This window comes from Dryobates pubescens, chromosome 34 (genome assembly GCF_014839835.1).
Source record: "Dryobates pubescens isolate bDryPub1 chromosome 34, bDryPub1.pri, whole genome shotgun sequence".
NCBI lineage: Eukaryota > Metazoa > Chordata > Aves > Piciformes > Picidae > Dryobates > Dryobates pubescens.
In genome coordinates, this window is record NC_071645.1 from 8,490,430 (window position 1) to 8,503,327 (window position 12,898).

Genomic DNA, 12,898 nt, shown 5'->3' on the forward strand with positions numbered 1-12,898 from the left:
ACTGCTGGGGGGCTGGGACACTGCTGGGCTGCGAGGGGATGGGACTGCAGGGTGCTGAGACTGCTGTGGGGCTGAGACACACCATGGGGGGGACTGGGACTGCTGTGGGGTTGGGACACTGCTGGGCTGCGAGGGGATGGGACTGCGGGGTGCTGAGACTGCTGTGGGGCTGAGACACACCATGGGGGGGGACTGGGACTGCTGGGGGTCTGGGACACGCTGCTGGGGGGGAGTGGGACACGCTGCTGGGGGGGCTGGGATACGACTGGGGGATACTTGGGGGACTGGGACACACTGCTGGGCTGCGGGGAGGCTGGGATGCTGCCGGGGGGCTGGGATACTGCTGGAGGGGGCTAGGACACACTGCTGGGAGGCTGCGACACTGCTGGGGGGCTGGGACGTGACTGGAGGACACTTGGAGGACTGGGACACATTGCTGGGGGGCTGAGATGCTGCTGGGGAGACTGGGACGCGCTGCTGGGGGGGCTGGGATACGACTGGGGGACACTAGGGGGACTGGGGGGCACTGCTGGGCTGCAGGGAGGCTGGGATACTGCTGCGAGGCTGGGACACTTGGACTGGGACGTTACTGGGGGACACTTGGGGGACTGGGACACACTGCTGGGAGGACTGGGATACGACTGGGGGACACTTGGGGGACTGGGACACACTGCTGGGGGGGCTGGGATGCTGCTGGGGGGGCTGGGATATGACTGGGGGACGGGGGACACTTGGGGGACTGGGGGGCACTGCTGGGCTGCAGGGAGGCTGGGATGCTGCTGCGAGGCTGGGACACTGTTGGGCTGGGACGTTACTGGGGGACACTTGGGGGACTGGGACACACTGCTGGGAGGACTGGGATGCTGCTGGGGGGGCTGGGATATGACTGGGGGACACTTGGGGGACTGGGACAGGCTGCTGGGAGCACTGCTGGGCTAGGGGGAGGCTGGGACGCTACTGGGGGGCTGGGATACTGCTGGGGGGCTGGGACGTGACTGGGGGACACTTGGGGAACTGGGACATGCTGCTGGGGTGACTGGGACACACTGCTGGGGGCGCCACTGGGCTGCGAGGGGGCTGGGAGACTGCTGGGGGGACAGGGGCATGGACATGTAGGAAATGGAGATGGCAGTGGGACCTCTCTTGACTCTTCAACTACCCCCAGACCCCTTCCCAGCTCCATCTCAACCCCTTCCCACCCCCTTCCTGTCCCCTGCCCCAGGCTGGTGCTGCTGCCCTGCAGGAATAAACTGGACAGCTGCTGCGTGCTGGGGGTTGTGTGGGGGAGGTGGGGACCCTCCCAGTTTCCCCCCAGCTCACCCAGTTCAGTATCACTCCTGTGCCACAGTTATCCCCCCAGTGTCCCCATTTCACCCCAGTATCTCTCATGCCCTCCCCCCAGTGCCCCATTTCACCCCAGTATCTGTTGTGCCTTCCCCACCCCAGCGTCCCCACTGTTCCCCCAGGGTCTCTTATTGCCCCCACATCCTCAGCCCCCCCTGCCCCACTTCCAGTATCCCCACTGTCCCCTACCCCAGTGCTCCCATTATCCCCCTCCAGTGCACCCAGGCCCACTGTCACTGTTACCACCCCAGTGCTCCCCTTAATCCCCAGGGTCCCCACACTGCCCCCCAGCCTCACTATCTCCAGTGTCCCCACTAGCCCCTGTTCCCCCCAGTGCCCCCCCCATCTCCAGTGTCCCCACCAGTCCCTATTCCCCCCAAGGCCCCAATTATGTTCCAGCACCCCCAGTCCCAGTGGCTCTGTTGTGTCCCCCTTGCCTCCAGCCCCAGGGCCTTCATTATCCCATGCTGCCACCCCAGTGTCACCATTACCCCCATGCCCCACTGCCCCCAGTCCTGGTGCCCATAGTATCCCCATTGTCCCCCAGTAGCCACCAGTGTCCCCAGTCCCAGCAGCTGTTATCCCCTATTACCCCCAGTATCCTCTTTGCTCTCTCAGTATCCCCTCTGTCCCCCCAGTATGCCACTCCCCCCCATCCCCCCCAGTATCTCCATCACCCCCTGGTGTCCCCACTGCCTCCCATTTATTCCCAGCAGCCCCCATTAGCTCTCAACATTCCCTTTGCCCCCAGTATCCCCATTGTGCCCCAGTAGCTTCCTTTACCCCCAGTATGCCCTCAGGACCTCCTACCCTGTATCTCCACTACCCCCCAGCATCCCCCATTACCTCCAGTCCCAGTTCCCAGCCTCCCCTCTATCCCCCATTACCCCCCAATATCCCTTATTACCCCCCACCATCCCCTGTTATCCCCCATTACCTCCCCACTATGCCCCATTACCCCCCGCCATCCCCTATTACCCCCATTACCCCCCGCCATCCCCTATTACCCCCACTATCGCCCGTTATCCCCTATTACCCCCCATTGTCCCCCGTTATCCCCTATTACCCCCCATTGTCCCCGGGCACCCCGACTGCCCCTCAGCCCGTTTTGGCGCCCCCTAGCGGGGCAGTTATCGCCTGCCTGCCGCCAGCAGCAGCAGCGTTCGCGCATGCGCAGTGCTGCACCGGGGGGGGGTGGACGGGCCTCGGCGCATGCGCAGCGGCGGGACGTGGGGGGCGCGCCGGCAATGGCGGGAGGGGGGCGGGCCCGCGGCTGCGCGGTCGCGGCGCATGCGCGGTGCTGTGGCGGCCGGGCCGGCGGGAGCTGGGCCCGCCTGCCGCCCCCTGCGCCCCCGGCCCGCAGCCGCCGGTGAGTGAGCGGGCCCGGGGGGGAAGGAGAGCCCCAGGGCCGGGGTGGGATCAGCCCAGAGGGAGCTGTGCGCCCCTCCCCGGGGGGGATGGCCGGAGTCGCTGCCGGGAGCCGGGAGGGCAGCCCTGGGGAAGCCGTGGGGCGGCTCTGAGGTGAATTTGGGTCAGAAGGTGTCCGTGTCGCAGCGCTGAGGTCAGTGCGGGTCCTGATGACCCGGGGGGCAAGCCTCGGGTACTTGCGGGTGCGAGGGGAAAGCCGGAGGTAATTTTGGGTACGGAGCCATCCGAGGGGGCAGCGCTGAGGCAGATTTGATTCCGAAGGTATCTGCTGGGGGTGGCTGAGAGGAGTCTGGGTCTGGGGATGTCCGTACGGCAGCCCTGAGGGGGTCTGGGCTCCGGGGAGGTCCCCGGAGCGAAGCTGAGGTGGTTGTAAGCCCCAGGGGAACTGTGTGGCAGCCCGGAGGTACGTTCGGATCCGGGAGGGTCTGTGGAGCAGCACTGAGGTGAGCGCACTCCTGGGAGGAGCTGAGGCAGCCCGGAGGTGACTCTGGGTCCGGAGGGATCTGCGGACGAAGCCTGAGGTCACTGGGGGTCTGGGATTGTGTGTGGGGCACCCCTGAGGTAAATGTGGCTACGAGGGGCAGTCCTGAGGTACGTTCGGGTGCAGAGGGCCCCCTGGGTGCCCGGGGACCCCAGCCCCGCGTGGGGGCTCCCCGCGGGTGACGGCACAGCAGGCAGGGCTCAGCCGCAGGCAGCACCATATGGCAGCGGGGGGCAGCTGTCTTTAGCAGGGATGTTCCCCTGCCTGAAAGGGTGCTGGGAAGCAGCTGCCTGGAACAAAGCACAGGCTCCTTTCTGCCTGTTGTTTCTGCCGGGGCTCTGCCTCCCTAGGCTCGATCTTGGGGTGATTAAAGCCGATGTTAATAAAGCTGGAGGCCACTTCTGCTTCCCTGCGTTTCCTCCAAGCTGTTCTGCAGGAGCAGAGTTCACACCCAGCAGGTTTGCTCTCAGAACAACCAAACCAAAACCCCCTTCTTGCTTTCTGTCTCTCTTTTTTTTTAACCATTGTTTTTAGTTGCCTGTGCCCTGCACAGTGGGTACAGAGCAGCAGCCATGCTGACAAGTCAGGGCTTGTGACAGCAGCCAGCTCCAGAGCAGGTAGCTCCAGTCTTGGAGCAGATGGAATCCTGCTGGAACAGCTTCCCTGACCTTTATTAGCTGCTGATTTATTTTTGTTAGTATTATTGCTATTTCTGTGGCAGTCTGCAAGCAGCATTGTGGCACAGGAGTTAGCAGGATGGATCCCTTCTCTGGCTGCTGGGCTGCCTGGTGGGGGGCAAAGGATGGTCAGGAAGCCTGCTGAGCATCTCCAGGGTGTTGATGGAGGTGGTGCTCACAACAGAGCGATGCTGCAATGCCTGCTGTGCTCCATGGTGTTTTCTCTCTCCACAGGCTCCATCCATTTCCCATCTCTCCAGGATGAGAGAGGTTTGGGGTCGGCTTTTCCCCTCTCCCTGTAGTTGATAGTTTGGGAAGCAGAGGTGATGCTGGAGGCGAGATGGCAGACAGCGTGAAAACCTTCCTTCATGACCTCGTCAGGGTGAGTCTGCCAGCTCCTCCTCTGCCTCCTGCACAGAAAGCAGAGCAGGAAAAGGGGCTCTGAGGGCTTTTTTCAAGCAGAGGTAGCTGTAGGCCAGTTCCTTGGTCACATTTGATGTGGCTTCGTGGGGTGTGTTGCTGCCCAAGTGCTCTGTGGGACGGTTTCACCCCCCCGAGCTGGCTGTTGGGTCTGGCACAGAGGGCTCAGCGCTCCTCTGGTGGTTCAGATACCCTTGTGGCATCAAAATTCCTCTGAGGGAACAGGCTGAGAGAGTTGGGGCTGCTCAGCCTGGAGAAGGGAAGGCTTCCAGGAGATCTTAGAGCAGCATTCCAGTACCTGAAGGGAGCTACAGGAGAGCTGGGGAGGGACTTTAGGCAAGTGTTTGGAGTGCCAGGATGAGGAACAATGGCTTTGAGCTGGGAGAGGGGAGACTGAGACTGGAGATGAGGAGGAAATTCTTGACACTGGAACAGGCTGCACAGGGAGGTTGTGGAGGCTCTAAACCTGGAGGTGTTCAGGGCCAGGCTGGATGAGGCCTTGAGCACCCTGAGCTAGTGGGAGCTGTCCCTGCCCGTGGCAGGGGGTTGGCACTGGATGATCTTTAGGGTCCCTCCCAGTCCAAACCATTCAATGAAAACTGCTTCTGTTGGGGGCAGAACTCCACTTACTAGACCATCATGTGGTCACCTGGGTGGTGACACCATCCTGGCTCCCACTTGGTGTCCTGTGGTCATCACTTTGGAGTGAAATTGTGGCAGTTGTGGTTGCAGTGTCATCTAGAGCTGCAGACATCTGCTTGTGGAGTACTTTTCCTGGAGGCTTTTAAAGTGGGGAGTAAGGAAGAGGCTTCCAGGCACTTCCCTCCTGAGAGGTTTGCAGGGCTGTGGTTTCTGGGCCACATCTGAGATACTTCGTAGAATTCCACCTTGTTGGCCAGGAAGGTGCTGGCAGGGGATGGAGGCCTTCCTGCCAGGCAGGAAAAAGGCTGAAAGAGAGTCTCTGGCTCTTGCCAGGGAGATAACTAATGGAGACTGGCTGAGAAATCCCAGTTCTACACCCAGACCATCCTGGTGTGCCTCGGGGTGCTGGAGGGTCTGGTGCCCTAGGCCAGTGGGCCATGGGAAGCAGGCGGTGGTGCTGCTCCAGGCTTGGCTCTGGCATCCCTATCTTGGGGAGGGGTTTTGGTGGCCTGGGTTGACCACCTCCTCCTCTCACTGCAGAGCATGATGGCTTCTCCTGGTTTCCACAGGGAATCAAGGACTCCATCTGGGGCATCTGCACCATCTCCAAGCTGGATGCCCGGATCCAGCAGAAGAGGGAAGAGCAGAGGCGGAGGAGAGCGAACAGCGCGCTGGCCCAGCGGAGGTTTCACATGGAAGAGAAGAAGCAAGAGAAGTGAGTCTCCTCCCCTTCCCCAGAGGTGCCTGCAGCTCTGCACCTTCCCTTGAGGAATAATTTATCTTTGGGGGGTCCAAATGGTTGTATTTTGATGGTTTTCCTTGGAGCCAAGTCCCTTTGTGAGCAGAGGACTGGGGAAGTCCCACAGAGCTCCGTGCCCATAGGCTGCAAACAGAGCAAAGCCAAACCCCCCCCGAGCTGAAACAGCCTCTCCCAACAGCAAAAAGCAGCTGAAACCTCCTAAGTTTATTGTGGAGGGAGTTTCAGGAGGACACAGCCTGAGATCTCAAATAAATCCTTAAAGTTTGGGATGAAAATTTGCCTTTCCTCCATTTCCATGCAAATATGAGGAGTTAATACAGCTCAGAGTCTCTCTGGCAGAGAGGCAGCTGGAGGCTTGCACTGACTGGCACCTGCTGCCAGTCTGGGAGGGGCTGCTTCCAGCATTCCTGTGCTTGGTCACTGGTGAGCTGCAGCATTCCTGCAGTGAGGAAGAGAGGCAGCTGGCACTCTTCAGGGGCTGTTTGTCCAGAACCTTAACATGTGTCTCTCCCACCTCCTGCGGCAGCGAACCGCGGATCGTGAGCAGGATCTTTCAGTGCTGTGCCTGGAACGGAGGGGTCTTCTGGGTGAGTGCCTGCTCTGTCCCTGCCCTCAGCCCTGGGAAAGCCTCTGCCAGCACCACTGGGGGCAGGCCCTGAACTCCCAGTCCTGGGACTGCACTGGGACACAGTTTGGGTACAGACTCCCTGCTTTTGTGATGGATTCTTGTGAAGGAAGCTCCTGAAGGTGCAGCAGGGCAAGGGCAGGGTCCTGACCCCGGGCAGGAACAACCTCCTGCAGCAGCACAGGGCAGGGGGAAGCTGCTGGCAAGCAGCTGCAAGCAGAAGCAGCTGGCAGTGCTGAGGGCCAAGGAGTTGGCCAGCAGCAGCAAGGTGGCCTGGGGGCCAAGAAGGCCAAGGCTGTGCTGGGGGCATGGAGAAGAGTGTGGGCAGCAGCAGGGCAAGGGAGGTTGTGCTGCCCCTCTGCCCTGCCCTGCTGAGGCCACCTCTGGAGCCCTGGGGGCAGTTGTGTGCTGCCCAGGGGCAGAGGGCCAGAGAAGTGCTGGAGAGAGGGCAGGGGAGGCTGGGAAGCTGGTGAGGGGCCTGGAGCAGCTCTGGCAGGAGCCAAGGCTGAGAGCCCTGGGGCTGAGAGCCTGCAGCAGAGCAGCCCCAGAGCAATGCTCAGCAATGCTCAGCAAGAGCTGAAGGGCCCCTGGGGGGCAAGAGGCTGGGGCCAGCCTCTGCTGAGTGGTGCCCAGGGCCAGGCCCAGGGGCAGTGGGCAGAGAGTGGAGCCCAGGAGGTTGGAGGGGAAGAGGAGGAGCAAGTTGTTTGTTGGGAGGGTGCTGGAGGCCTGGAGCAGGCTGCCCAGAGAGGTTGTGGAGTGTCCTGGTGTGGAGAGCTTCCAACCCTCCCTGGGCATTGCAACATAGCAGGAAGTGCTGGAGTGTAGGTTTGGGCTTTAGAGATTCCTGGTCCTCAGTGTGTGTGAAGGAACCTCACAAAGTTTAACCAGGGAGCTGCCTTCTGGTGGGTGGTTCCAGGAGCAGCAAACCCAAGCACCCAACAGCTCACCAGCCTCTCCCTGTTGCTTTCCCCTCAGCTTAGTCTCTTCCTGTTTTACCGAGTGTTCATCCCGGTGCTGCAGTCGGTCACGGCGCAGATCATTGGTGAGTGCCTCCTGCTGGCCTCTCCGGGGCACTGCAGGCTCCCTGGGGTGGGAATCTTCTTTGGAAGACCAAAGGTTGGTGTTGGAGGTTTCTCCTCATCAGAAGCTCCCCATGGTGTGGAGAAGCCCCACTGGGAAGTATTTGTGATGTGTAAGGAGGAGGCTCCTCCACCGCTCCCTGACGCTTCCCCCCGTTTACCACCCCCAGGTGACCCTTCCCTGCACGGCGACGTCTGGTCCTGGCTGGAGTTCATCCTCACCTCCATCTTCAGTGCTCTCTGGGTCCTTCCCCTCTTTGTGCTCAGCAAGGTTGTCAATGCTATCTGGTTTCAGGTAGGGATGGGATTTTTCTCTTCCATTTCCTCTTTGGAATTGCCTTTCCTTCAGTTCCCTGTTTCTCTTTGGGATGTCATTGCCTTCAGGCCCCATTTTCTCTTCAAGACTTCTCTGTCTTTGGAATTTCATTGCCCTCAGCCCCCTTTTTCTCTTTGGAACTTCCTTTTGCTCTTTGGAATTTCAGCTCACTCAGCCCCCCATTTCTCCTTATTTCCTCTTTTCCTCTTAGGATTTTTCATTCCCTCTTCAGAATTTCCTTCCTCTCAGGCCCTTTTACCTCTCTGGATTCCCATCCCATGCAAGCCTCATTTCTCTTGAATTTCCTTTTACTCTTTGGAATTTTCTTTCTCTTGAAGTCCTTTTCCTCTTTGGATGTTCAGCTCCCTTGAGTCCCCATTTTTCTGGAGTTCCCTTTCCCTCAAGTCCCTTTTCCTCTCTGGAATTCCCTTTTCCTCAACCCCTTTTCATGGTATCATAGAATTATTAGGGTTGGAAGGGACCTCAAGGATCAGCCAGTTCCAACCCCGCCGCCATGGGCAGGGACACCTCACACTACAGCAGGTTGCTTGCAACCAGATCCAGCCTGGCCTTAAGAACCCCCTCCTCCTCCTCTCTGGGGTTCCCTTTCCCTTGAGCCCCTTTTCCTCTCTGGAGTTCCCTTTTCCTCAAGCCCCTTTTCCTCTCTGGAGTTCCCTTTCCTTCAAGCCCCTTTTGCTCCCTGGAATTCCCTTTCCCTCAAGCCCCTTTTGCTCTCTGTAATCCCCTTTCCCTTGAGCCTTTTCCCCCTCTGCAGTTGCCTTTCCCTCAAGCCCTTTTTCCTCCCTGGAATTCCCTGTCCCCTCTGTGCAGTTGCCTTTCCCTCAGGCCCTCCCCATCTCTTCCCAGGACATTGCAGACCTGGCGTTCGAGGTGTCGGGCAGGAAGCCGCATCCCTTCCCCAGCGTCAGCAAGATCATCGCCGACATGCTCTTCAACCTGCTGCTGCAGGCTCTCTTCCTCATCCAGGTGAGCTCCCAGCCTGCTGCTGCAGGCTCTCTTCCTCATCCAGGTGAGCTCCCACCCAGCCTGCTGCTGCAGGCTCTCTTCCTCATCCAGGTGAGCTCCCACCCAGCCTGCTGCTGCAGGCTCTCTTCCTCACCCCGGTGAGCTGCCGGCCGGGGGGCCGCGGGTCGCCGCCTCCCCGGCCCCAGCGCCTCTCCCTGCTTGGTACCCGCAGGGAATGATCGTCAGCCTCTTCCCCATCGACCTGGTGGGGCAGCTGGTGAGCCTGCTGCACATGTCGCTGCTCTACTCGCTCTACTGCTTCGAGTACCGCTGGTTCAACAAAGGTGAGCCGAGCGCGCCCCGGGCGCAGGCCGCGGCGCCGCCCGCGCTCCTCCCCAACGGCTTCTCCCTCCCCGCCAGGGATCGAGATGCACCAGCGGCTCTCCAACATCGAGAGGAACTGGCCCTACTACTTCGGCTTCGGCCTGCCCCTGGCCTTCCTCACCGCCATGCAGTCCTCCTACATCATCAGGTGAGGCCATGGCGGGCCTGAGCTCGGCCTGACCCTGCCGGCGCCCAGGGGGCGCTCGGGGCCCTTCCCTCGGCTGCCCTTGGGCTCAGTTGGGTTCATTCTCTTTGGGTTTGGGTTAGTTGGGGTTGGTTCATTTATTAATGGTGGTTTCTGCCCCTCCTTGGCTTCCTCCATGCCCTGCCTTGGCTCTTTGTCTTTGAGTTACTTAGAGTTGGTTCATTAATGATATTTTGTGCCCTTCCTTGGTTCCCTTCATGCCCTGCCTTGGCTCTTTCTGTTTGGGTTGGTTTGAGTTGGTTTATTTGGTTATGGTATTTTGTGCCCCTCCTTGGCTCCCTCCATGCCCTTCCTTGGCTCTTTCTCTTTGAGTTAGTTAGGGTTGGTTCATTTATTAATGGTATTTTGTGCCCCTCCTTGGCTCTCTCCATGCCCCTCCTTGGCTTTCTCTCTGCCCCTCTTTGGCTCCCTCTGTGCCCTCCTTGGCTCTTTGAGTTAGTTAGAGTTGGTTCATTAATGATATTTTGTGCCCTTCCTTGGTTCCCTTCATGCCCTGCCTTGGCTCTTTCTGTTTTGAGTTGGTTTATTTGGTTATGGTATTTTGTGCCCCTCCTTGGCTCCCTCCATGTCCTTCCTTGGCTCTGTGTCCTTCCTTGGCTCTCTCCATCCCCCTCCTTGGCTCTGTGTCCTTCCTTGGCTCTCTCCATGCCCCTCCTTGGCTCTGTGCCCTTCCTTGGTTCCCTTCATGCCCTGCCTTGGCTCTTTCTGTTTGGGTTGGTTTGAGTTGGTTTATTTGTTTATAGTATTTTGTGCACTTCCTTGGCTCCCTCCATGCCCTTCCTTGGCTCTTTCTCTTTGAGTTAGTTAGGGTTGGTTCATTTATTAATGGTATTTTGTGCCCCTCCTTGGCTCCCTCCAGGCCCTTCCTTGGCTCCCTCCAGGCCCCTCCTTGGTTCTTTCTGTTTGGGTTAGTTTGAGTTGGTTTATTTGTTCATGGTGTTTTGTGCCCTTCCTTGGTTCTTTCTATGCCCTTCCTTGGCTCTGTGTCCTTCCTTGGCTCTCTCCATGCCCTTCCTTGGCTCTTTCTGTTTGGGTTGGTTTGAGTTGGTTTATTTGTTTATGGCATTTTGTGCCCTTCCTTGGCTCTTCCTGTTTGGGGTAGTTAGGGTTGGTTCATTTATTAGTGGCATTTTGTGCCCCTCCTTGGCTCTTTCTCTTTGGGTTAGTTAGGGTTGGTTCATTTATTAAGGGTATTTTGTGCCCTTCCTTGGCTCCCTCCATGCCCTTCCTTGGCTCCCTCCATGCCCCTCCTTGGCTCTGTTTGGGTTAGTAAGGGTTGGTTCATTTATTAGGGGTATTTTGTGCCCCTCCTTGGCTCTGTTTGGGTTAGTTTGGGTTGGTTCATTTATTAGTGGTATTTTGTGCCCCTCCTTGGCTCTGTTTGGGTTAGTTTGGGTTGGTTCATTTATTAGTGGCCTTTTGTGCCCCTCCTTGGCTCTGTTTGGGTTAGTTAGGGTTGGTTCATTTATTAGGGGTATTTTGTGCCCCTCCTTGGCTCTCTTTGGGTTAGTTTGGGTTGGTTCATTTATTAGTGGTATTTTGTGCCCTTCCTTGGCTCTGTTTGGGTTAGTTAGGGTTGGTTCATTTATTAGTGGTATTTTGTGCCCCTCCTTGGCTCTGTTTGGGTTAGTTTGGGTTGGTTCATTTATTAGTGGTATTTTGTGCCCTTCCTTGGCTCTCTTTGGGTTAGTTAGGGTTGGTTCATTTATTAGTGGTATTTTGTGCCCCTCCTTGGCTCTGTTTGGGTTAGTTTGGGTTGGTTCATTTATTAGGGGTATTTTGTGCCCCTCCTTGGCTCTGTTTGGGTTAGTTAGGGTTGGTTCATTTATTAGGGGTATTTTGTGCCCCTCCTTGGCTCTGTTTGGGTTAGTTAGGGTTGGTTCATTTATTAGTGGTATTTTGTGCCCCTCCTTGGCTCTGTTTGGGTTAGTTTGGGTTGGTTCATTTATTAGTGGCCTTTTGTGCCCCTCCTTGGCTCTCTCTCTGCCCTTCCTGTGCTCTTCTAAGTATTTTGTTGTTTTCTGCCATTCCTTTGTTGACTTTGATGATGTCCTTTCGTCTTGCATTATTTTGATGAGATGTTCAGGCTGCCACTTTGGTCCTTTCATTGCATTCATGCTCTTTTGGGGTATTTTATGTTGTTGCTTTAAACAGATCCCACTCTGGTGGGATTTGAGTTTGTTTAGTTTGAATTTGGGTGGGTTTTTTTGGGTGTCATTTGGTTATATTTGGTTGTTTGAAGTTAATTTAATCACTTTGATTATTTTAGTTAACTTTAAATAGGTTATTTACCTTTTTTTAAGGCTCTTCTGTGGGGATTCCATTCTGTTCTGATCATTTATGGGGTTTGGTTCATTTTCTGGGGGGTTTATGTTGTCATAACTTCATTTTTCCAATGTACTTAATGAGGTTTTGTTACTTTGGGGCCTTTTATGTTGTGCTTTGGTTCGTTTCTGCTTGGCTTTGCTTTACTCCTGATGGCTTTGGTTCATTTCTGCTGGGGTTTTGGTTAACTGTTCATTATTTTCCTGAATTGATGTTAATTTATGTTGCCACCTTCTTAATTCCATGTTTTGCTGCCTTATTTTGTCACTCACTGGACAGTTTTTGTTCTGTTAGTGTCCTAATTGATGTTAACTTTGTGTTTCCTTAATTCACCTGAATTTCAGTTGGGGTTTGAGTTACTTTCTGTTACTTTTCATTTCATGTTGATTTTGTTTCCTGGGTTCTTTTTGTTTGGTTGTTTGAATTCACTGCAGTTTATTTGAGGGGATTTTCAGTTGTTTTACCTTTGTGGCTTCTCTTTTTCATTTCAGGAGGCTGTGTGTTGCTTCATCTGGCACTTGAATTCATCCTGGGGGGATTTAGTGGCCTTTAGTGCTAGTTTGTTGCTTTCTGTTCTGTTCTCCTATTTCCTGGGTTTTTTTCCTGTACTTTCATCTTCCTTCATGCCCTTGTGTTCTATTTTTTGATGTTTTATGGCATTTTCAGCCCTTTTCAGCTGTTCTCTGGTGTTTTCTCCCTCCAGCGGTTGTCTCTTTTCCATCCTTTTCCCTCTCTTCATCATCAGCGCCAACGAAGCGAGGACCCCCGGCAAGACCTAGTGAGTATCCACCCCTTCCCCCCATTAACCCCAGCTCCCCCCATTTTACCCCAGAACTCCATCCCCCCCACGCCATTACCCCTGGAGGGGTGTTTCCCGGCGGCGGGAGCTGACTGCTCTCTTCCCTTCCAGCCACTTCCAGCTCCGGCTCTTCTCCCTGGTGGTTTTCCTCAGCAACCGGCTCTTCCACAAGACCGTTTACCTGCAGTCCGCCCTCGGCGGCCCTTCCTCCTCCGCCTCCTCCTCCCCCCCGGCCGAGCGCCTCCTCTCCCCCCAGCCCTCCCCTGCCAAGCACACGGCAGCAGCTGCACAGGGGCACTGAACCCCTGCCCAGCCCCGGGGAGAGGCGACACCCGCCCGGGCGTCGACGTCACTTCTGCCTCTTCCCACCCTCTCGCGGCGGAGATTTTGGGGGGAAAGCCGGTGTTTTTGTCACCCCTCTGCCCGCCCCCAAGGGCCGGCTGCTCC

At 56.8% G+C, this 12,898-nt stretch overlaps 1 protein-coding gene across 1 annotated transcript; it reads left to right on the forward strand.

The window, feature by feature from the left end:
• Window positions 1-2,603: 2,603 nt before the first annotated feature.
• EI24 (EI24 autophagy associated transmembrane protein) lies at window positions 2,604-12,875 on the forward strand. Its single transcript, XM_054176174.1, has 11 exons — window positions 2,604-2,713; window positions 4,165-4,312; window positions 5,562-5,707; window positions 6,279-6,339; window positions 7,353-7,419; window positions 7,627-7,751; window positions 8,640-8,759; window positions 8,971-9,082; window positions 9,159-9,270; window positions 12,356-12,430; window positions 12,563-12,875. The coding sequence occupies exons 2-11, from the start codon at window positions 4,271-4,273 to the stop codon at window positions 12,750-12,752; spliced, it is 1,050 nt and encodes a 349-aa protein (XP_054032149.1). The 5' UTR covers window positions 2,604-2,713; window positions 4,165-4,270; the 3' UTR covers window positions 12,753-12,875.
• Window positions 12,876-12,898: the final 23 nt, after the last annotated feature.